Raw genomic sequence first — 25,935 nt, forward strand, 5'->3', positions numbered from 1 at the left:
AGTCCTGTCTACTCTCTATTATCTTGGCTCCACCCCAGTCCCCTGAGCTCCAAACTTGTCACAGGCTTACTGGAAAGTTCCTAGGGTACCTCTGGTATCTAAAATTCAACTGGTTCAAAATAGAACTCATATTCCCTCAAAATCTGCTCCTCTTTCAAACTTCCTGGCTTCTGTCAAGAGTATCATTCTGGTCACTCAGATTCATGACTTCATGAATTAGTCTTAGCACTGCTTTTTCTCTTGTCCCCAAAATATCCTCAGCTGTTGAACCTTACCAATTCTATCAGTATCTTATCTTTCACTTTAACTATTTTTAATCACTTCTTAACCGATTGACATGTTTCCAAGTCTTTGCCTTCTTTAATCCATCCTCCACATGGTTGAGAAAATAATCTTAAGACACAGGTATGATCACATCATCCTCCTTCTCATGCAGCTTCAATGGCCCTCTATTGCCTTTCACTATACATAATACATATATACACATACACACATATATTTAGTCCTGAGTGTGCCACTTAAAGCCTTCCTCAATTTGGTTTCAGCCTACCTTTCTAAACTTTTTTCTTTAACATATTACTCTCCTTCATGTGTTCCATGTCCCTGCCAAATCAGTCTATATAATATTCACTGAACAAACTTGACATTCCATTGCCTGTCCATCTATTCCTCATGTCCATGTGTCAGAACCCTAGCTTCCTTCAAAGCTTACATCTTGTTATTCAAAGCAGTCTCTTTCTTGATCCTTCCAGTTTTTAATGCTCTCATTTCCACCAAACTGGCTTGTCTTTACTTCTCTGTGTATATTTCATTTCCACCAGTAAAATATAAGCCCTTTGATAGCAGGAAGATTTCCATTTTGCTTTTGTGTTTCAAGAAGCTAGTACTGTGTTTCATACTCTGTAAATGTTTATTGAATTGAAAAAATTGGATATAATTTAAAGGATAAGTATGATCCAATGGCTTAACATTCTTTAGGAGAATAAATTCCAGAGCATCATGCCAAAAGCAGTGGGAAAATTGCAGAGCAGTGGTCAAAAGCTTGATTAAAGATAAAATTCCTACCAGTTACCAAAAAGTAGAATGACTGCCTTGCGATATAATAGGTTTCCCTTTACTAGAAGACTATAAATACAGACTAGATTACTGTCAGATATGTTGCAGACGGATTTCTTCATTAAGGTCAGGTTGAACTAGAAAGCTTTGGAGGACCTTGATTATACTAAGATTTCACAATTCTGCTATCTTATTCCAAATATTTTTCCTATGATATATACTCTCCAAACAACCTTTCTAACTAGTCTTTTTTTTTTTTTTCCATAGTAAGACAAAATATTCCATTGTAATGTCAAACTTTTATTTTTAAATGTGTTTGCTGTGGAAATTTGTGTGCTTCTGATAATTTGGAGCTGTTTTACATAATGATTATATATCTTTGATATAGTGTTCTAGTTAATAGTCCCTTTGTCTCATATATATTCTTTTTTAATTGTTCCTGGAAGCTTTTCCTACTACCTGAATTCTAGTAGACTCTAAATGTAAGTGTTGTGATATTTGAATCCTTAATATTATGTTTGAAATCTGAGTCAGAGAGTTATAAAATGGTGAGTTAATTATTTACTATGCTCAAAGCGCCATGTTTCCCATTTTGTGTTTTTGGATTTTAATTTTCACTTTTGTTCATTAATCTTCTTTCAGCTATTCTAGAACTAGTTGCTTTATTTTTTTTGTCTCTACTGTGGGCTTTTTCTCTTAAATTTTTATCTAAAAGCACTTTTAAGCTCATCAGAGTTGCATCAGGATCAAGTAATTTGATAAGAGGAACATCCACTTGTTTGTCATGGTAGAGCTTATTTTTCAGGGTTATAGCTGCCAAAGAGTCCAAGCCAAGTGATATAAGAGGTGTGTCCATCGAAATGTCTTTAAGATCGGTACTGCTGAATTCATTTGCAAGGGAGTTAAGGTATGCTTCATTCGATGTCTGAGATCCTTCATTCGTTGTCAGAGATGAATTTTCATGGACAACTAAGTCAGGTTCATCCAACTCCTTGATTTCTTCGTGGAAAATTGTTGAAAAACGGATTCTGAGAGCTGGAACCTGAGTAAAATAGTAATCCTGTAAATTTTTGAAATGAAATTTAATAATTGCTTGCTGAGGATTATTTAGGAGTAAGCATTTACTAAAGTACTTAAAAATTTCAGATTTCTGAAGAGTGAGTATTCCCTTGCTTGCTAAAAACTTTTGAAGATTCTCTTTGTTTAGCAGTTGTCCAATGTTCATAGCTCCCCAGTTAATAGATTGACCAGCAAGACCACTGTTTCTCCGATAATGGCAAAAGATATCTAGAAAGGAGTTAGCAGCAGCATAATTTGTTTGGGTTGCATTCCCAAGGAATGAAGAAACAGATGAATGACAGACAAAATAATCCAGCTCATGCCCTTTAGTAGCACAATGAAGATTTATAACTCCTGCAACTTTGGGACTTAACACGTTTTCAAAGCGAGTGAGGTTCAGAGCTTCAAGATATGCATCATCCAATACAACTGCACTGTGAAACACACCTTTGATAGCACCCTTTGGAAAGATATTGACAATATAATTGAATACCTTTTTCACTTCATATGTGTTACTCACATCACACTGCAAGCTGATGATGTTGCAGCCTTCGTTCTGACTTTCAAAAGACTGTATTTCTTTTCGTTGATCAGCATTTGGACTTCTTCTTGAAAGAATCACCACAGAGCCACCTCCATTCTGAGCAATAAATCTTACTGTTTCTAAGCCAAGGCCAGAGAGTCCACCTGACACAATATACACTGCATTGGACTTAAACAATTTATTTCCTCCTATACACTTAGGTATGTCTGAAATTTCACTTTCTGGGGACTTTCCTCCCAAAGCAGCAACTGGAATAGCTGTACATGTGAAGTAGGAGAAAAGATCTGGTTCTATATTTTCAAATGACTTATTTTGTTGAAAAACAGAATAGGCTAAATTTGGAATTGATTTCAAGTTCGTTGAATATAGCCACTTAAAGACAGCCGTGTTGGTGTTCAGTAGAGATGATTTCTGAAAAATCTGGTTCAGGTTTACTGTGTGAATTTGAACGTTTTCATTGCCATTATGAAAAAGTTGCTGCAGAAATTCAGGCTGGGGACTCCCATGAACAAACACCACATCTTTCAGATGGGAAAGACTAGAGAACTCTTCCACTTTGAAGCTCGTTAATGGAGGCAAAAAAATGAGAACTTGACAATTTTTCACGTTATTCCATAGATCAGAAGAGGGCAAGACATGACTGACTTTCCAATCATTTCTTTTAGCAGCAAAAGCTATTACTTTGCTTAGAATAGATTCTACTTCTGTGGAGACGACAGCAAGGGAAGCAAGAGGGTTTGCTCTTGGAAGTAATACCTGATTAAGAATTTCCCAAGCTATTATGAAGTGTGATACACAAGGTGTACTTTTAAGAACTTTGACCTTTGTGGTATCAAGACAGACAGACTCAGGAATTAACACTCTCGATGAGGCATCAACTGGGAAACACGTGGCGATATGATCGCCAACCTTCACTTCTTTCACTCCTTTGCCTATGTTAATTACTGTCCCATTGAAGTCCAGGGCTAGCAATTTATGTTTTTCTGTAGTGTATTCAGTCCAGTATAGAGTTTTTCCAAAGGTCAAACTAGAAGTGCTAACAGGAAAATAGTCTTCTGAATGGAGGCATATTTTTTCCACTTGAACTTCAACACTATATTTTTCAAGGTAATTAGTCCTGTGGTCTGATAACTGGATACACAGATTTGTTGTCTTATATGGATCTGCTGCGTATAAAGTAAACATTTCAGAGTTCTGAAGGTACTTTGAAGATAGGACATCACTGGAGTCTTGAAAAAGAGTATATTTGACTTCTGTAGTGTAAATTTTTCCCTGATCAATCCAGAGTTCAGGATAATCTTCTCCTTTATAGTTAATGATAGTTTGTGCTAAGCTTTCTATGTCCTGTGCATTTGTAGAACTGATATCGATTATCTTAAAAGTAATCTCTGGAACCTCCATAAAACAGCTTCTTATCATACCTGGCAGAGCATATCCCGGATTAATGTGATTCACATTTCTTGATGTTGTTCTGTAAGTAATAACTGTCACAGAACAATGATTGTTTTGTTCTTTCAAAGCCAAGACAATTTGACGAAATGCCTCACAACACTTAGCTAAGTGTTGCATGATCAGCATTGCTGATAGTTCCTCATTTAATATTTGAATTCCCCACATGAATAACACATCACAGAAGCCCTGGATCTCCTTCTTCATCATGTCACCTGCTCTTTCATAATTTTGACTTGTTTCCCATTCCTCAAAGGTAACATACTTGGATTTGGTATGTAAGTGCTTTTTTAACATTTGAGATACTCCAAATTGATCCGCAAATACGATGAACCGTGAAGGTTCATCCGAATTTCTAACCACTGGGATAGGAGAGATTTCTATCCAACTATTTTCTAGAAAAACTTTATCAATGCTGGCTGTTTCTGTTATAAACTTGAACCCTACGTTCTTCAGTTCAGCCAAAACTTGGCCATGCTTATTTGTAAAGCAGCCACACACTTCAACATAGTCCTCACTAGACTTGATGGTTTTTATATATATCTGCATTTTGTCTTCCAAGTTCCTGAAAACTGCAAGGTTGCCAACGGTAACGGGAAATCCAGGTTTTCCTTCAGTTTCTATGCTTTTGGCAGCCATCACAGCTGTCATCTGAAAAAAACAGTCTAATAGCACTGGGTGGATATGATAGTCATATATTTCCCTTTTGATCTCGTCCTTTACTGTAATGCTTGTGATGCCTTCCTTTAGATTATCACAGTATAAAATATCACTTAGTTGTTTTAAAATAGGACCATATTGAAAATCAGTAAGGGAGAGGATGTCATAAACTTTATTGACAGGTATGACTGATTTGCACCTTTGTGTGATACTTTCAAGGCAGAGATGATTTATTTCATTCAAAGTTTCATTCATTTTTGTAACTTTACCTGTTGCATAATTTGCAGATGAGGAGGAAAATATTCTGAATTCTGTTGCTGTTTTGTTTAATTCCACTTGGATCTTCAAATCTAGGACATTTTGTTTTACTATACAGGGAGTTACAAAAGTAATGCTCATCTGACAATCCTTTAAAGGTATTTTGGGTTTGGAACTATTCATCACTGAGGCTAAACCAAGCTCTATAAACAAAGCACTAGGAATCAAAGGCACGCCATTGTTTTTGTGCTCATAGACATAAGGTGTGGTGTCCCGGGATATTGTGCAGATGAATTCTAAGTCATTATCTGCATTATCAATGAGAGGATGATTGACATGGGTTATGCTGGGATGCTCCTGAAGAGTTTTCAGGTATTCTTTGAGATTCTGATGATCAAACTGATATCTGGGGTAGTCTGTTGGAACTGCTTTCAACCCATCATAGAAATATGGCCAATTGAGATTATATCCCAATTCAAATAGATTTTTTACTAGAGCAAAAAGGGTCTCATAATTTTTCTCCTTTTGTAGGGCAGGAAAAATGAGTGTGTTTTCTCCTAAAATTTCTTTGATGATTCGATTGAAATGTGGCTTAGGACCTATTTCAACAAACACTAGGTTTTTCCTTTCTCGAGATGCAGTTGCGATGGCTTCACTGAAAACAACTGGCTCTCGAACATTCCTGGCCCAATATTTGCCCGTAACTAAGTCTTTTTTAGTACTCGCTTTTCCAGTCACCGTTGAAATCATTTCTGCTTCTGGCTCCTGTTTTACCAGATCTCCTATACTTTCTGTAATGTCATTCATTATTGGATCCATCATAGAACTGTGATAAGCAGCTGGAACGGGTAAGATATATAGGAATATGTTCCTTTTCCCAAATTGCTGAGATAGTTCTTTATGAACAGCACTTATAGAATCTGCATCTCCAGACAAAGTACAACAATTGGGACTATTGAAGGCTGCAATGCAGACTTTTTCAGAGTGGGGATCCAGTGCTTTTTTGATTTCCTCTATAGGGATGTTTCCAACTACCAACATTTTCCCTCCAACCACCTTTGACTGAAATAAGCTTCTGTAATGAATAACCTTCACAGCATCTTTGAGGGAAAGAAATCCAGCACAATGGGCAGCAGCTACTTCTCCAATGGACGAACCTAGGACAGCAGCAGGCTTAATGCCCCAGAATTTCAGGAGGGCTGCTAAAGCCACTTGAATTATGAAAAGGAGTGGTTGGGCTATCTCAGGCTTTGAAAAATCATCAAATTCTTTTTCTATTAAATCCAGGAAACTGATGGGTTCATAGTTATAAAACAGATTATCAATTTCTTGGCACTTTTCTTTGAATACTGGTTCAGAATTGAGCAAAATCTTGCCCATCCCCTTGTAATGGGTCCCATTACCACAGAACACAAATATTAATTGAGGAATCCCTTTTGTGTAAGGTATTTGTTCTTTAGCTGCAGAATTAAGACTTTTTGGTAGATTCTCTAGGGAAGTTGTTACAAATGCTTTTCTATATGTGTGACTGGTGTGGTTTCTTCTACATGTTGATGTATAGGCTAGATCCTGCAATGATTCTTGTTTTCTTTGGCTCAGTTGTTTAGCGGTGTCTTCCATTATGAGCTTGAGAGATCTACTGGAAGCTGCAGAAAGTACAAATATCTCATAGGGCCTTTTAGAAGGTATATGTTGAGTTTGCTGCTTAAACTGTTTGACAACAATGTGAGCATTGGTCCCCCCAAATCCAAAATTGCTTATACCAGCCACTCTGCCAAATTCTGGGGACGCTTCCCATTTCTCTACTTTTGTTGGAATGGAGAGATTTAACTTTTCGGTATCTATGTTACTCACATTCTGTGAATAGTGGAGTGATGGGACGAACTTTTCATTTTCCATCATGAGAAGGACTTTAATTAGGCTTGCTATCCCAGCAGCTGACTCAGCGTGGCCAATGTTGCCTTTCACTGAACCAACTTTCAGAGGAGGTACGTTTTTAGATCTTTTTCTACCAATGATGTTGCCTATGCTCTCTGCTTCAGTAGGATCGCCAGCAGGTGTTCCTGTCCCGTGAGCTTCGATGTATTGCACAATTGATGGGTTGATGTGGCTTGAATAAATGCTCTCTAAGAGTTTTTCCTGTTGCTTCTGAGAGGGCTTGGTGATGGGAGTTACTGATCGTCCATCCTGATTCACTGCACTGATGCTGACAATACCCCAAATTTTATTGTGGTCCTCTTGTGCCTATTACAGAAAATATGATTTAGTAACATGGAATGGTATAGGGTTTCTAATTTTAAAAAATCCAAAGAGGAAATGTTCTATTTTACTTTGTGTAATTTACCATTTTGGAAGTGGTATGCCAATTTGTCTTGTCATTTAGTATATCAGTGGGAATGTATATGTATATTTTATGCATGTGTATATGTATATATGTGTATGTTATATATTTATGATATAACAAAGCACTTTAATACCATCTACTGTGTTTGGGAGCCATGCAGATGAACAATTGACTCTATGTTAACTTTTCCTTCATAATTTGTAAATTAGAACATTGAATATTTATCTGAAAACCACATTAGAAATTTCTCATGCATGCTTTCTTATTTTCTTGTTTTAATAGAGTGCTCAGTCTTTCACTGTTTTTTCCTGTGGGATTCTATGGGTTCAGAATAGTGATGTACAGAATACACTCTTTAACATATGAATCTATGAGTTGTTAGGATTTGGCTACTTTATATAGTGGTCCGTTCCAGGATTAACTTCAGCAGTACTAAGTGACCCAGGGGCTTTAAAAGTTGTTACAAGTGTTCAAGGACCGTCTCAGAAGTACTGAGAATCCTCAGGAGGCCTTCGGAACTATTTTATTCTCTTAAAAGTCTGAATTTTGGGAAATGAGGGTAGGCTAGGAATAGAATGTGAAAAATTAGATTATGTTATTGTATTTTTTCAATAGTTTAATAGTTTTTTTTTTTTTTTTTTAACATGATAGACACTTGATATCTGCTTGTTTCTCCTTTTTAAAATTTAGTTGGGGGAAGAGAAATTAACAAATTATTAGGGAATATCCAGGATTAAGAATGGGAATTATACTTGTACTTGGTCAAACTATATCTTGAATACTGCTTACAGTTCTGACAATCATATTTTAGAAAGGACATTAATAAGCTTGACTGTGTCCAGAGGAGGGTAAAAAGGGTTTAGAGATCATGGTTTACATGGATCAGTTGAAGGAACTGGTCATGCTAAGCCTGAAAAACAGAAGACTTAATCTTCAAGTATTTAAAGGGGGAGGGAAAGATCCTGGGAAGATGGCAGAATAGGTTATTAAATTTCAAGCTCTCCAGATTTTTCCCCCTCCCCCAACAAAACAAATTCATGCCTCGGGGAGAATATAGACTGGTGAAAAATCCAGAAAGCTTGGGGCAGAACAGGGGTCCTCCTGGTACAATCCAAGAAGATCCAAAGATCCCTGGCCAAGGATTAACACCTCCCAGCTAGCTCCACAGAAATACCTGGTGGGGCCCCTGGGATGAGCTGGGTTTATCTGGAGCCTCAGCAGGAACTAGAGAAACTTTTACCACCCAAACAGTAAAAAGTCTGGTTCTAAGTCTGGGAAGATGGATGAATCTCAATTGATGAGGAAAGCCAGACCCAGCTTTGAGATGTGGCCCTGGTAAGAAGGAGCAAGCACCTATGAGGGCAGAGTCAGGGGGTAGGGCCATTGCTGCCTGAGGGCACTTGAAAGAGGAGGTTTGGGGTTCCTGGTTAGAGGGAAGAGCCAAAGTGAAGATAGAGACACCATCTCCCCACCCCACAATTAGAAGTGCTTACCAAAAAAAAAAAAAAAAAAAATTGACCTGCAAAGAAGAAAGACCCTAACCATAGAAACTTACTATGGAAATAAGGAAGACCAGGGTTTCTCTATAGAGAAGGACATTGAAGAAGAAAAAAAAGCTGCTTCTACCCCAAAGAGTAAAATAAATAGCTTCCTGCCCAGAGAGAATTTTTAGAAGAATTCAAGAAAGACTTTTAAAAATAAAATGAGAAAGATTCTGGAAAAACTAAAAAATAGCACCTATCCAAGAAAAACAAGAAGATTATGAAAAAAAAGTTATCTAACTAGAAAAACTAGTTATCCAACTAGAAAATCCAACTATATTTAGAGACTTAAAGATGAAAATAATTTTTGAAAAAATTAGAATTGGGCAAGGGGAAGCTATGAGAACCAAGAAATAACAAAGCACAATATAAAAAATGAAAACATAGAACAAAATGTAAAACATCTTATAAGAAAAACAACAGCTGAGAGGTGGAAATTAGAAATTAATTTTAAATTAATGAGAAATTAAAATCTTTTTTATTATGTATATGTTTGTGTGCTTAAAAGATGGAATAATATGACCTTGACCAGGGGTTCTCAAACTATGGCCTGCGGGCCAGATGCGGCCTGCTGAGGACGTTTATGAGGCCTGCCGGGTTATGGCAAATGGGCTGAGGGGTGGAGACAGAGCGTGAGCTTTTGTTTTTACTATAGTCTGGCCCTCCAACAGTCTGAGGGACAGTGAACTTGCCCCCTATTTAAAAAGTTTGAGGACCACTGATCTTGACAGTATTATAATTAAAAGAATTAAGAACTAGTTAAATGATTATACCTAAAGAATAGTTATTAATAAATATATGGTAATTTTGAGGAGGTCTCTACTAGGTTTGGTGCCATGCCTGTTTGTCATTATTACCAGTAGCTTGGATAAATTTATAGGTAGCAGATGGATCATATTTGAACATGATTCCATTTTGGGTGGGAGAGCTGACATATTGGGTGAAAAAAATCAGGATCCTTCCTTCAAAGTCTTAGTAGGCTAGAACATTAGGGCAATTCTAATAACATCAAATTTAGTAGAGACAAAAGTTAGAATAGCTTCAAAAATCAATTTCAAGTACAGGTCAGGGTACACATGATGAGATGATCATCTGAAAAAAAAAACTGGAAATTTTAGAGGATTGCATTAATATTAATTATGAGTTAGCATCATGATATACTGCCCCCTAAATCCCATGTACTCTGTGCCACCCTAAGTTGCCTGAGGAAAGTCATAGCTTAGGGTTGGTAAGGTGATGGTCCTCTTGGACTTTATTTTATTCATATTACCTATGGAATATTATGTTTAGTTGTGTGTAGTACATCTCAGAAAGGACAGTGATAAGTTGGAGACTGTCTGGAGAAGAGAAAGGACTTTGTATGACATATGAGAATTAGATATAATCTACAATTAGATTACATCTAACCCCACAATTAGATATAAGTGGTAATGTTTAGCCTGGAGAAGAGAAGACTTGGAAAAGACATGAAGATATGATCTATTATTTGAAGAAATGGAATATTAGAAGAGGGCTTAGATATGTTTTGCTTGATCCCATAAAAGGAAGAACTAGAAACAATAAGAAGAGGAAAATTTAGCCTTGATATAAAGACAAACTTTTGAACTGAGAGCTACCCCAAATGGAATAGATACAGGTCAACCCTGTCTATAGGTCTGCAAGCAAAGTCTAGAGGACACAGATGAACCAAGTGGTTTTTGAAGTTTCAACAATGATATTCTTTCATTCTATAAGTACAAGAATTAGAATTAATTGAAGTGAGTTCAAGTCCCTGCTCTAATACTTACAGAATAAGTTATTTTAATCGCTCTCATCTTGAGTATTCTCATCTGTAAACTAGCAGTATAATACTTTTTTTTTGGTAACTTATCTATCCTGTAGCAGTTGTTATAAGAAAATCACTTTGCAAATTGAAATGTGCTTTTATAATGTTGAACAGCTTAATATTATGAGTAGAATAGATTTTGTTATTTAGTCATTTTTCAGTTACGTATGATTCTTTCTAACCCTATCTGGGTTTTTTTGGTTTTTTTTTGGCAAAGATACTGGAGTAGTTTGCCACTTACTTTTCTAGCTCATATTATAGGTAAGGAAACTGAGGCAAATAAGATTAAGGGACTTGCCTAGGGTCACATAGCCAGTAAGTATCTGAAACCAGATTTGAATTCAAGAAGATGACTAGTTGCCTAGCTGTCCCAAGAATGGATTATAGATGTATTCAATAAATTTTTATTACAAAAATCTTCCCCCAAATCTTACCCTCTTTAGTTTCTTCAGTAAGACAATGCCACAGCCTTCACCTCTTCCATAACCATTTGCTTTCTTAGAAAAGGGTTTACTCATTCCATCTGGAGCTATCATCTTGGCTTTGCTCAGCATTACATTAACATGAGGATCTAAAATGTAACTCACCCCACCACAGAGAGCTGCTTGACAGTCTCCTGAAATGGAAAAAAAAAAAATAGAAAAAAAAATTGCCTAAAAGAAGCAAATTTAAATTAAAATAAAGAATGCTTTTCTTTTTAAAAATTTCTGTTGCATAGATCTGGTGAACATAAAAGTTGCTTTTTCTAAAGGCCCAATAATGTGATTATATTTCCTTTCCCCTAAATCTTCATCTTCTCTATTCCTGGCTCCATATTCCTCAACCCTCTTATAAAATATATGTTCAACGTTTAATGCTATCGTCCTTGTGTTCTTAGCTATAAGAGACTCAAGTTTCATTGGATTTTTGGAGTCTAACAGAAATAATTGATTTTCACTGGCTGGGCCTATTTTTATTCCTTTTGTTTATTTTTATTCAGTAATTTCAGCCATGTCTGAATGCATCACCCCATTTGGGTTTGTTTATTTTTTGGCAAAGATTCTGAAATGATTTGCCGTTTCCTTTTCCAGTTAATGTTGCAAATGAGGAAATAAGGCAAATAGGGTTAAATGTTTGAGATTGTATTTGAACTCATGATGAATATTCTTGATCCCACCTGGTGCTCTATCCGTTACAACACCTAGATACCCATTTTAAAAAAATAGATCAAATTAGATTTGGACTTTGGATGTATGGATAAAATTTTGTGCTTATGACATCAGGAATCCCTCTTTTTAAGTATTATTTAATTAAGTAGACTATTAATGCTAGAGAGGGAGTTTGACACTAGATATTGGGGGGTATTACAAAAAAATCACAATCATTCCAGTTCAGATCTTGCCCAGCACTCTGTTTATCTATGTAATTATGATGAAATCCCTTAACCTCACCTGGACTTTAGACATTTGGGACAATAATATCTGTAGTATCTGACAGTGCTGTGAATCTCAAAGGAAATAATGTATGCAAAGTGCTTTGTAGATTTTAAAGTATCACATAAATGTCAATAAATGTTATTATATAGGGTGTACCCAAAATGTCAGGACAGTTTTCAGCTTTAATTGGCTTACTGTGCTTATCATAGTGCAAAAGCAAAGTTCTTAGCAAATAGTAGATGCTTAATAAATATTTGTTGATTAAATGATTGATTTAAGGTTCTAGTCCTACTCTTTGCCAATAATTATCTGAATCAACTTGCTCATGTCTAGTCACTTTTTTTTTTTTTTTTTTGCTGAGGCAATTGGGGTTAAGTGACTTGTCCAGGGTCACACAGCTAGGAAGTGTTAAGTGTCTGAACTCAGATCCTCCTGAATTAAGGACTGGTGCTCTATCCACTGCACCACCTAGCTGCCCCTAGTCATCTTTTTAAATGATCTTTGGGAGCCCTTTCAGTTGCTATAATTCTTGTTCCTAAATTTGGTAATGGCTTTTCAGATTTTTCCACAAAAGAGAAAATTAAATATAGAGAACCCAGAAATGGGATTTTAGAAATCTAATACTGGTTCTGTTTGCTTTGAAGTGTTTGACTTTCTGGGTATGGTTGACTGAACAAATCATGTAATATTTCAAACAACTATAGATAACTTCAGTCACATCATTCTTGGAAGGAAGAAAAGTTTTTGCACTTTGATAAGGCAACTAATCCTGATTCTTGAAGATTGATATTCCATTAGCATAAATGTGCTAGATCAAAGCTCTTTAAACTATAGGTCACAATCCCATATGGGGGTTGCATAAATGAATGTGGGAGTTATGAAATTATGAATTATTATCATAAATGTTTAATTTGTATACTTATTTTATATACTCATATTCAGGGTTGCATAAAAATTTCTCAGACAAAAAGGGATTGCAAGTAGAATAAGTTTAAGAAGCCTTGTGGTAGATTATAAGTGTGGGATGAAGCATGTTTTCAGACCAGACAATGTTTTGTGTGTACTTATTTGTTCCAAAGGGAGCATTCTATTGGAGGTAGAGAGGAACTATTGGAAAGAGAAAATGATATTTAAAAATGTACCAATAAGTTATTAAGAAGAAAATCTAGCAATTTGCAATATAGCATTATTTTATAAATTATTCAAGTTCAGAAAATACCTTGTTTAATGGAAAGAAGTGCATAGTGCAATGCAACAAGAGATGCTGAACATGCTGTATCTAATACAAGTGATGGTCCAGTGAGATTAAATGTATATGAAATCCTGTTAGCAGCCAGGCTCATTGCAGATCCAGTGACATTATAATGGTTCAAAGTTTTTGGGATTTTGGAGGTCATGCACTCATAGTCTCGATTCATAAGACCTATAAATAAAAAAAAATGAGGAAAGATAAGAATATAAGAATATATAAGAGATATAGAATGTATAGTAAATAATGAATCTGAATTATTTTTTCAGTTCTGAATATCTGTCATTGGAATTTTTAGTGAATTTTTTCAGAAAATAAAGTGATATCAATCTATTTAAGCACTCTTACTTCATGAAGTTACAGGTTTTCCAGCAAGGTTGGTAACAAAATTGACCTGTGTGAAATGAATCTCATTTTACCTTTTTTTTTTTTTTTTTTGCTAATATGAAATGGAAGCATGTATACACATTGTGCAACTACACACACACACACACACACACACACACACACACACACACACACACACAAACCAGTATTGTCTTCTCATAAAATGAGTTGAAAACATTGTTAAGGAAGGTTGGTTGAAAGAAATCTGTAAGGTTAAGTAAGCTGAGATACTGGCTTTCTGAAGTGCATCTTTAGTTAAGTGTGCCTCTTGGATTTTTGTAAACGTCTACTTAATTCTGAGGGTCATTTAAAAATCTTATTTTTATTGATATCATTTTTTATGTCACTTTTGTTTCCAAATATTTCCCTTGCTTCTCAACAGAGAATCTCTCTAGTAACAAAAACTAAAAAAAGAAAGAGGAAAAAAATAAGGACAGCCAAATCAACCAATAACTGAATGTGGGAGTTTATAGAGTTCTTGGATAATAAGGACAATGTTTTGTGCCCACTGCAAGATATCACAATTCTTATCATTTTGATTCAACTTCCATCATTCCACTGAAATTACATCACTGGCCATGTAGTTCTGAAACCCAATGGCTTTTTCTCAGGATTCATTCTTTCTGGTTGTCCTATGGCTTTTGACCTTGTTGACAAATTATTGATACCTTATTTTTGGAAAAGCATCAGTTTTGGGAAAGTCTACTTTGCACATGTTCCACTCTCCTGTTTTTCCTTTTATGCCTTTCCTATCTATGCAATTAATCCCTTTATGACTCCTTCATTGCCTCCTCACTTTCTTGACCTCTTCAATAGGTTCTATCCTTAGTGTTTTGTTTTTTTTTTCCTTGTTTCTAGATGTACTTCTTTCCCTGGGCAGCCTCAATCCTTCCATAGCTTCAGTGTTAATGTATTTAATCTATACTGTTGAATATTTTAATTATCTGTCTTTATGACTTATCCTACTTGTAGGTTGCAAATTCTGTGATGAAAAAGGCAGGGTCTTTTTAAAATTCGATGTGGAGTATCCCGAAAGTTTAAAGCTTTAATAGTTTTATTTAAATAACTTTATGATTCTACTAAGACTTTTGGATCACCCAGTACTTCTCTTTGATGTACAATGCTCTGCATATAGTAGACACAACGAATATTAATTGGATTGAATTGAATTGAACTTCCTAACTTTAGACATGTGATTCTTAAAACTTTACTTCTTTTTTTCTTTCTGAAGTATTAATAAGATCTATTGGAGATGGACACAATGCCATAATTCACTAGTCGATGTTATTATCTTCATGTGATTAGATTCAGTTTGTCAATTCTTTATGTTTATAGATAAAATGTTGCCTCTTTTATTTTATTTTCTAAGTTCAAACTTTTATATTTTGAACTTTTTGGTGTAATAAATATCTATCAATGAAAATTGTCATATAATTAGGAACATTTGATATTCTTAAACCAATCCATCAGTGTTTGGTTTTTCATTAAAATGATTCATTTAAACTACAATATGGAAAAAATGTAAAAAACAAAAACAAACAAACAAACAAAAACCTACTACATGGGATGTACACAAACGAAAGGAGAAGTTGAATTAGATAATTTATTAATAAAAATAATACTTATAGATTATGGCTACCAAAAACTTTTGGAACAACTAGTTTCCTGTTCTTTATGCATATAACCTTAAAAAATAAGGAAAAACATTAGTGAGTTTACTGTGGTGTGGACAGAATGCCAGCCTTGTCTTTCATGAACTACAGACCTATTCAGGAGTGAAGTAGATAAAAAGAGAGCCAAAAGGGACATTCTCTAATTTATAATTTTTGGTGTATGTGATGTGTTCACTTGCCCTAGAATCCAAACCTTATTGGGGTTTACATTACAGCATCAGTCACTGCTGGTTGTATTTTTAATTGGTTCCTGAGTTGAAAGATCTCTGGTACAAATCATTCCATTTCTAACATCTCACCAATAAAAACCCCAATCTTGGAGCCAGATACTTCATCATTAGTGATTCCAGCACTCTCTAGAGCTCTGTAAGTACATTCCAAGAGTACTTTTTGTTGGGGGTCCAGACGCTCAGCTTCCAAGTCACTGATTCCAAACAATTTGTTGTCAAATTCATTAAATCTATGAAGGAAAAGTGAGAAAAACAGTATGAAACAGCTTTTAATGGGGCAATTACTTTAACAAAGGTATCTTTAGTTTCAAGCTAGAGTTGGAAACAAAACTTAAGAGTCATGATAATTTCTTGCCATACTTCTCTTGAAGATGCTAACAAAACTGAATATCTTAGCTCAAAGACTTCTCCCTATATATGATCAGTTCCATCAAATTTCTCATTGGTTTAGGATTTTTAGAAATGTAAATAAATAATAGATATATAAAGGATATGTAAAGAGGTGATAGAAAGTGATTTTAAAAGAGGAAGATCCTCTGCAGAAGGGATTTGAATTGAGTCTTGAAGGAAGTCAGGAAAACTAAGTCATGGCTATCATCATTAATATCAAATGTGCAAATGAATCAAGCAGTACCCAATCCCAAGAGTACACCTTATTTGCATAAGAGACATTATAAATGGGAATGTAAATACCTTCCATTGAAAGATATCTTCAAATACTTCATCCTTTATTCTGTAAAATTAGTGAGCCTCTCCTCATCACAACTTTTATCATACTTATTTAAATATAGGTCTTATTCCTTTCATAAATTGTAAACTCCTTCAAGTTAGTCATAGTGATACTTTCAATTTTTGTATCCCTTATCTTAATTGTTATAAATAACTAGCTAGTGCTTAAAAAATATTCATTGAATTTTATTAAATGGGATTGGTTAGAAAAACTAAAAAGAAGGAAAGGAAAATAAGAGGAAATCAGGAGAGGGGTTAGTTTATCTTGCCAGTAATTAAATTAGAACCTTTAGTAGGATTTGAAGAATGAAGTCTTGTTCTGAAAAATTAGAATATTTATTTACAGAAATTCTAGAAATGATCTTACCCTTCAGTAAGAGCAGCTTGTCTTGTCAAGCTTTTACCAAGTTTGTTTTCATCTGGATCATACCATTCTTCAGCATTAAACCTTTCAAGTGATATCTCTGAAGTACAGTTTTGGCCTTCTACAAGCACTTTCCAGAAATTATCAATTCCTTCTCCTGTTAAAAATACCATTTTCTATTATTTGTTTTAACAATTAATTGTATTGCTTTCAACTAAATTCATTCCTTGATTTCCTTCTAAGTTCATCTCAACAAGCATTCAGCTACATGAAACCTTGGGAGATTAAGAAATCTCCAAAGCTGCTAATGTCTTCCCCACCAAGCTTCCTTGTATAGATTTTGGATATAATTATCTCCCTGTTAACTTTTTTTCCCTCCCCATAGAAGATAAACTGCTTGAACACAGAGACAATTTCATTTTTGTTTTCATGTGTTTAGCACAAAGCTTGACGTAATAAGACAGAGAAAAATTTGGAATATAGGATTTTGCAAAGGCAAATGTTGAAAACTATCTTTGCTTGTATTTTGAAAAATAAAACACTATTATTATTAAAAAAGCAATGCCAAGCAAGGAAAGAAAGAAGAACTTACCTACATGAAAAATATATTAATAGCTTCATATATAAAGTAAATGCAAGTGAAAAGTGAGGTTTATATTTTTGAAAATGTCCTAGTGCCCTACATATAGTAGAACCTTACTTGAATCTAATAATATCATGCTTAGAAAGAGACTTTCACAATTTAAGTCTTCTTGACTGTTATAATTCTACCTCCACAATATCTTACATGGATAACTACTTTCCTGTTGATATTACCATTACCCAATTTTATTATTTCTTATTTATCCAGGGTGTGCCAGAGTAGAATGTTGGGTTTGAAATCAAGAAGAACTATAACTGTGGATAAATCACTTAAATTTTCTGGACCCTTTTCTTCATCTCTAAAGTGGAGATAATATATATTCCCACAGTACTATTCTAAAAAGGTTAAATGATTATTGGGCTTTGGATTTTGATCTCCTACCCTCACAGAAATGCTAGTTATATCAGAGCAGAAGCAACTGAATGAAGTTCTCTCAGATATGTCATATAAAAAAGCATTTGGGCAGAAAAAAACAGTAAGTTTCTTAATATATCAAAAGTAGGTCAATTTTTTGTGCCCCATTCCAGAATATACATCTATGAGACAGGTTTTATGCTAGATTGGTAATCAGTTTCCTAGGATTTAGATTTGCTTTTAACCTAATATACATTAATGTAGCACCTTCTCTTATTGCCCTGGGCAAGATGCTATAGTTAGAAAGATGGAAAAACAATATCTTACCTGCTCTAGACATACACAAAAAAGACAAATGCAAGGCAAAGTGTGATGGGGACAAAAAAGAGGTATATTCAACAATCATTTATTTATTAAAGCTTTTTATTTTCAAAACATATATATATATATATATTTCAATATTCACCCTTGCAAAAGCTTGTGTTCCAAATTTTTCTCCCTTCCTTCCCTTCTCCCCTCCACTAGACAATAAGGGATTCAATATATGTTATGCATGTACAATTCTTCTATACATAGTTCCACAATTATTGTGCTGCAAACACACAAAGAATCAAAAAGGAAAAACAATAAGAAAGAAAACAAAATGCAGGCAAACAAAAAAAATGAGAAGACTATGTCAACCACCATTTTATAAAACATCTACTCTGTGCAAGGCATTGGGTTATGATTGAAGACACATAAAAAATTATGAAAACAGTGCCTGCTCTCAAGAAGCTGACATCCCACTAGAAGTGGAAAGCCCAGGAATACAACAAGCATATGGTTAAGTAAATACAATTGAAGAGAGGAAGAACTATTACCTTTGGTAGGAAGGGAGAAGCAGGAAAGGTTTTGCAGAGGTGAGGTTTGAGGAAACTGGACATTCTGCAAAGTCCAGGTGAGGAGGGAGTACTTAACTCCCATATGACATATAGATGCAGATGTATAGGACATAGTGGGTGATATGATTAAAAAAATTAGTAAGCACCTATCATGAGTAAGATACTGAGCTGGGACAAAGGGAATATAGAGATTAAAACCCTCAGGAAGCTTACATTCCATTAAGGAAACTCAAATATACATAACTAAGTCCTACCCAAAGGAAATTGAAAAAAAAAATGCACTTAATGCCATGGCAGTAGGGAAGGGAGGGCACCAAGGAAGACTTTGGTGAGAATATAACACCTGAGTTGAGAGGTAGAAATGAGGAGGGATAGCATTTTAGTTTTGAATAACAGTTTGTGAGAATGCAAAGAAACAGGTGGCTGTGAATGGAATTTGGGAGACATCCAAAAGTCCAATGCATCTAGAGTGTAGAGTTCCTAAAGAGGAGTGAAATGAGTTAGAAATGGAGAGGCAAGTGGGATTATGGAGGGTTTTAAATGCCAGGACAAGGAGTTTATATTTTATCCTTTTGGTAATGGGAGTCAATGAAAATTTTTGAACAGAACAGTGATTTGATTCGAACCTGAGAAAGATTCTGGCAAGGATTTGGCTAGGGAATGAGAAAAATAAACCGAAGAAGCTGCAGGAGAAGGGAGGTACTTGTTAAAAGACTTGAGATCAGGGTTCTTAAGGGTAGTTTGGTGGTGGTTCTGCTCTGTGAGAACTTAGTCATGGTAATTTTGAACTGGATTCTCATGTTGGCTGAGAGGGGACTCCCAGCCTGCTTTCTGAATTTTCAACTAAAGACTTTTGCTATTGGAAGTGTGAGATAAACATGAAAAGGGAAATGTATTGTATCAGTAATATCTTTTGTTCTACTCTCTGGCAGCTCAACAAACTAAAACTGGACTCTAAAATGAAAGGGTTTTTTTTTTAAATTTTTAAATTTTTATTTTTTATATTTTTAAATTAATTTTATATTTTTAACATTTTTTGACAGTACATATACATAGATAAATTTTTTTTACAACATTATCCCTTGTACTCCCTTCTGTTCCGAATTTTTCCCCTCCTTCCTTCCACCCCCTCCCCTAGATGGCAGGCATTCCCATACATATTAAATATCTTATAGTATATCCTAGGTACAATATATATGTGCAGAACCAAATTTTGTTGTTGTTGTTGCAAAGGAAGAATTGTATTTGGAAGGTAAAAATAATCTGGGAAGAAAAACAAACAAACAAACAAAATGCTCACAGTTTACATTCATTTCCCAGTGTTCCTTTTCTGGGTGTAGCTGATTCTGTCCTTCATTGATCAATTGGAATTGGATTAGCTCTTCCCTATGTTGAAGCTATCCACTTCCATTAGAATACATCCTCATACAGTATCATTGTTGAAGTGTATAATGTTCTCTTAGTTCTGCTCGTTTTACTCAGCATCAGTTGATGTAAGTCTCTCCAAGCCTCTCTGCATTCCTCTTACCGGTCATTTCTTACAGAACAATAATATTCCATAACCTTCATATACCATAATTTACCCAACCATTCTCCAACTGATGGACATCCATTCATTTTCCAGTTTCTAGCCACTATGAAAAGAGCTGCCACAAACATTTTTGCACATACAGGTCCCTTTCCATTCTTTAGTATTTCCTTGGGATATAAGCCCAGTAGTAGCACTGCTGGGTCAAAGGGCATGCACATTTTGATAACTTTTTGGGCATAATTCCAGATTGCTCTCCAGAATGGCTGAATTCTTTCACAACTCCACCAACAATGCGTCAGTGTCTCAGTTTTCCCACAACATTCATCATTATTTGTTCCTGTCATCTTAGCCAATCTGACAGGTGTGTAGTATCTCAGAGTTGTCTTAATTTGCATTTCTCTGATCAATAGTGATTTGGAACACTCTTTTCATATGAGTGGAAATAGTTTCAATTTCATCATCTGAAAATTGTCTGTTTATATCCTTTGATCATTTTTCAATTGGAGAATGGCTTGATTTCTTATAAATTAAAGTCAATTCTCTGTATATTTTGGAGATGAGGCTTTTATCAGAACCTTTAACTGTAAAAATGTTTTCCCAATTTGTTACTTCTCTTCTAATCTTGTTTGCATTAGTTTTGTTTGTGCAGAAACTTTTTAATTTGATGTAATCAAAATTTTCTATTTTGTGATCAATAATGATCTCTAGTTCTCCTTTGGACACAAATTCCTTCCTCCTCCACAAGTCTGAGAGGTAAACTATCCTATGTTCCTCTAATTTATTTATGATCTCATTCTTTATGCCTAAATCTTGGACCCATTTTGATCCTATCTTAGTATGTGGTGTTAAATGTGGGTCTATACCTAGTTTCTGCCATTAAAATGAAAGGTTTTAAAGCAATCCATTGTTTACTTTTAGGGTTTACAGGGTCTTGGAAATCCCTAAGCTGCCCACAGCAGATGGACAAAAAATTTATTTTTTGTATTGCTTTATTATTTTTATGTATTGCTTACTGGTTTTAAAATTTTTATTCTTTGTTATGGAATATTATTTTTCTGTAAGAAATGACCAGTAGGATGAAATGAGCAGAACCAGGAAATTGTTGTATACTTCAACAACAATACTATATGATGATCAATGAGATGAACCAAACCAGTTCCATTTGTTCAATAATGAAGAGAACCAGCTACACTCAGCGAAAGAACCCTGGGAAATGAATATGAATCACAACATAGCATTTCCATTCCCTTTGTTTTTGTCCACTTGCATGTGTGATTTCCTTCTCAGGTTATTTTTACCTTATGTCTAAGTCTGATTTTTCTTGTGCAGCAAAATAATTTTATGGATATGTATACATATATTGTACTTACCATATACTTTAACATATTTAACACATATGGGTCTACCTGCCATCTAGGGGAGGGAGTCCAGGGGGGAAGGAAGGGAAAAATTGGAAAGAAGATTTTGCAAGAGTCAATGCTGAAAAATTACCCATGCATATATCTTGTAAATAAAAAACTATAAAAAATAAAAAAAATTTGATTCTTTAAAAAATACTGTATACAGTTAAACGTGTCCTGTCTAATCATGTGAGAAGTCAATTATATCTTAGGAAATACAGGAAGTTCAGGGGAAAGGTAGGGTTTGTCAGAGGTGGAGACTTGAAACCTGGTTTATATTTAGGTATTCTAACTTCAAGTCTAGTACTCTACTTTCTACTTAGCTAAAAGACTTGAGTTATTTTAAATTCATTTTATTTTCAGTTCTGAATTCTTCCGCCCTATTTCCCTCTTCTACTCATTGAGAAGGCAAGAAAAACAAGAAATTATAAATATGTATAGGCAAGCAAAATAAATTCCCATTCCCCACCCACTCCATCCTCCCTAAAAAGAGAAGAAAAAATATGCTTCAACCTGTACTCTGAGTGCAACAATTCTTTCTTTAGAGGTAGATGGCATGCTTTATCATTAGTTCTTTGGAATTGTTGTGGGCCATTGTGTAAATAAATACTCCTAAATTTTTTAGAGTTGATTATCTTTACATATATTGTTATTATAGAAATTGTTCTGTTTTGTATCAATTCATATGTCTTCCCAAATTTTTCTGAACTCATCCCTTTCATCATTTCTTATAGCACAAGAGTAGTTCATCACATTACACAACATAACTACCATTTTCCAAACTGATGAGCATTCCCTCAGTTTTCAGTTCTTTGCTACCACAAATGTTTTTGTACCTATAAGTCATTTTTTTCTTTTTCTTTGATCTTTTTGGGAGTATTGCTGGATCAGAGGATATGCACAATTTAATTAGCTTTGGGATTCTAGTTCAAAATTTCTCAAATTAATGAGAGTGACTTGGTTTGAAGGGATTCTAAATGGAAAAGAACAAAGAACGGAATAGAAAGATTATCAGAATGAGAAGGAACCTAAAGAAGAAGAAAGATAGTAAACAAGGCATTAAGACAAATTAAAAAATCAAGTAGGCAGGCTAGTAAGACAAAGGAAAAAAAGTGTTTAAAATAAATATTTTCTAATTTCCCTAATGTTTTTTGCATATTTGAAACCAATCCATAATTGTAGGTTCTAAATGAGATTGAAGATTTTAATGCACTCTAGTTTTTAAAAATGAAATGAAATTAAAAATAAATTCCTCTTTATTTTATTTTAAAAAGCTTATATTTGTGGATAACAAGTAACAAGCTTTTATTAATCATCTACTATGTGCAAAGAACAACACTTTCCTTATGTTGTTAGGTCCTTCATAGGTATTTTTATTTGATTTTTTTAAATTACAAGTAGAATTTTAGATGATTTTCTTCTGTTTTTGCAGGGCAACACACATCTTTATTTTCACAGGTAAATTCTAAGCATAATATAAAATAGTCCCATCCCTTTTTTCTAAGCAAACATTAAAACACATCTATATAAGTTCCAGTTATGTTACCATTATGTAGACCATTTCTAGAATTCCTCTTTTGGAATTGTTGACTAAGTCAGTTACAAAGCCTGAGGTAGAAAAAGATCTATCTCACTGTATTACACCATGTTTTAAATACAAAATGATCTTATCTAGCTTGCTAACATGTCTTAGTCTACTTGTTTGCTCTGATTGATTTTTGGCAGCTCCCAAAATACTATGTGTACTCTCAAAGAATGAAGATTTAAAGGATAGTCAAAAAACAAAACAGGAACCTAGATACTGAAGAGAATTATAAAAGAGGAAGTTCCAAAATGTCATGAGTAACAGTATTCCTGTTGCAAGACTTTCTGTGGTGACAATTTAAGAAAAGATAAGATTCATTTAGATCTATAAGTTCTACTTGTTTTAAAAAGTCATTATTTAATAGTTACATTTTATAGTAGCCCATAGGCTCTCCTCTCAAGGGATGGTAAACTAGAGCTATGTTAAGTAGACATAAATCCTCAAATAGTTAAATTCTCAAATATCAAACTAAAACTTTTCTCACATCTTTAAAGTACATTGGAAAGTTAAACTTCTTTGTTAAATTTTGTAAATGAAGGATAAAACGTTTGTACATCTTATAAGTTCCCAAAATCCTGTTGGTTATCATTGTTACTACCACACTCACCTCCTGGGAAATTGCATCCTATTCCCACAATTGCAATTTCATTGTGGGGGTCCATAATTTCTCAAATTTGCCTTACAACTGCAAAACAAACAAACAAACAAAAAAATAAATGTCATGGAAATAAAGTGAAGTCAACCATCTCAGATAACATAAAATAAAATCTGAATTGAAAAATCTTTTACTAAGAAAGGGGAATTGCTTGTCAAAACACATTCAGGACATTTTACTAATTGGAATTTACTCTGTAGTTATTTAGGAATCTGCCTGTAAAATTATATGACAGGATTTTAATTTTAAAAATTGCAAGCACTTATAAGTGGTAACTTTGCCTTTTTATTTGGGACTAATAAAATGTTTATGCACTTGACATTAGTTGACTTATTGAACTATCTGTATACTTCCTTGAGATAGACTAGTGAGAAAAAATGTGTAAATACATTTTAGATACTCACATATTATTGAAATAGTGTTAATTCATAGAAGGATATATGTTTGCAAGGGGTAACTTGATAGATGATCATTTTTACTTTTTAAAACTAGAAGGTCATAGAATTTAGATCTGGAATACACTTTTGAGATGATAATCTATTCCAGTGTTATCATTTTACAGATAAAGAAACTGAAACCCAGTGAGTTTAAGCCTTGCACAAAGAACCAAATAGTAAATAGAAATTTTGGGCAAAGAACCTTAGAGCTGGAGTGAAAGAGACATTCTGGTCTTAGAAACTAGAGGGCATCGTTGTTTGTCCTTTGTTCTCTAAGAGAAAGAACCATGACATCAAGGAGGTGACTTGCAAGTGGATTGGATTTAAGTCGGGGAGGGCTGTGCAGAGCCACCAGCCTCACCTTTTCCTCCAAAGTCTCAGAGGCCAGATGTGGATCAGGATGACTGCAGATAGCCCTCAAGTTACCAAGTATTGTGATGTACTAAAACATAGCTATCACTGACATGTAATGGGGAGATTACTGTATTAGAATTCAAAAAGTTTGAATTCAAGCCCTGTCTCATCAAATAACTATAAATGCCAGGGTTTCTTCATATGTAAAATAATAATATTTGGGATATATATTTTCAGAATTGTTATGAGGGGAGATGATAGCAGCTCAGCTTAAATACTCCCCCAAAATCTTTTCCAAACAACTTTTAAGGGCAGAGAAAAGGCAGGGACACCTTTACGCTCTTCCAAATTCCCTTCCAAATAATATTAAATAATGCCTCAAAATAAACTCTGGAGCGGCAGAACTTACAACAGGACAGAGTGAAACAATTTTCCAGTTTAAGTCAATTTATAAGGTTGGCAGGAAAGGACTGTTGCCCCAGTGAGAGAGGTGCACAGTCCAGCACACAGTTGGTCACAACTCAATAGTCAAGCAGCAGGTCTGAAAGCAACTGAAAAGCATGTAGTACAGCTCAATTCTGGCTATACTGTGACTCTGTGCAGGTGCAAAATCCTGCTGTTATAATTAATGATAAGTGGAACTGGACTGATGAAGGGAGAAGACATAATCCTTCATTAGACATAAAACTAGAACGGGGATAAGGCAGACATTCTATCCTCTGTTGCTATCAGGGGAGAATTGGATAGGTACTGTTTGATTCTCATTCTTATATCCCAAGTACAGTAATTTGTTTTTGGTAGGTATTTTGTTTCGTGGTTAATATTGCTACTTTATGGACAAAATAAACATTACAGATAAGATTTCAATTTAATTATCTCTTTTTATATATTTTGTTAAAACTTAATTTTTCAAAGTCTTAATTATAGCATTTAGTTATGAAAGGCTAGGTAGACAATTACAAATTTGTTTAGTTGAACAAAAACTCATATTCTTAATGCATGTTCTTTAATTAGTACATAGTGGGCTGCAAGTAGATACATCCTAAAACTTGAGGATAAGTTTTTTAAAGAGGTCACTATTTGAAATTGAGACTAACCAATCTAAGGCAGATGATATTAGTGCTTACAAAATCAATCCACCTGAAGTGATGGTTTAGAAATGGTTATTGTTGATGAGAATAGGTGAAACTTTCTTTGGGAGATATATTAGTTGTAGTAATAATAATAATAATATTAACTAAGATTTATAGAATTCTTTAAAGTTTGCAACAAAGCATATTAAATATGTTATCTTATTTGGTAGATGTAACTA

The 25,935-nt window shown here is 34.5% G+C and overlaps 1 protein-coding gene across 2 annotated transcripts in view; it reads right to left on the minus strand.

The window, feature by feature from the left end:
* Positions 1 to 1,335: 1,335 nt before the first annotated feature.
* The window catches only part of LOC141542529 (phenolphthiocerol/phthiocerol polyketide synthase subunit C-like), a 36,344-nt gene continuing 11,744 nt past the window's right edge, over positions 1,336 to 25,935 (minus strand). For both annotated transcript variants that reach the window (XM_074266996.1, XM_074266995.1), the window contains exons 2-7: positions 23,785 to 23,862; positions 16,787 to 16,940; positions 15,760 to 15,920; positions 13,371 to 13,574; positions 11,171 to 11,352; positions 1,336 to 7,270 (exon numbers count right to left, since the gene is read on the minus strand). In XM_074266996.1, the coding sequence (XP_074123097.1) occupies positions 1,664 to 7,270; positions 11,171 to 11,352; positions 13,371 to 13,574; positions 15,760 to 15,920; positions 16,787 to 16,940; positions 23,785 to 23,839 (6,363 nt within the window). In that variant the 5' untranslated portion in view covers positions 23,840 to 23,862 and the 3' untranslated portion in view covers positions 1,336 to 1,663. The remainder of the gene's footprint in view (positions 7,271 to 11,170; positions 11,353 to 13,370; positions 13,575 to 15,759; positions 15,921 to 16,786; positions 16,941 to 23,784; positions 23,863 to 25,935) is intronic.

Source organism: Sminthopsis crassicaudata, chromosome 5 (genome assembly GCF_048593235.1).
Source record: "Sminthopsis crassicaudata isolate SCR6 chromosome 5, ASM4859323v1, whole genome shotgun sequence".
Lineage (NCBI taxonomy): Eukaryota > Metazoa > Chordata > Mammalia > Dasyuromorphia > Dasyuridae > Sminthopsis > Sminthopsis crassicaudata.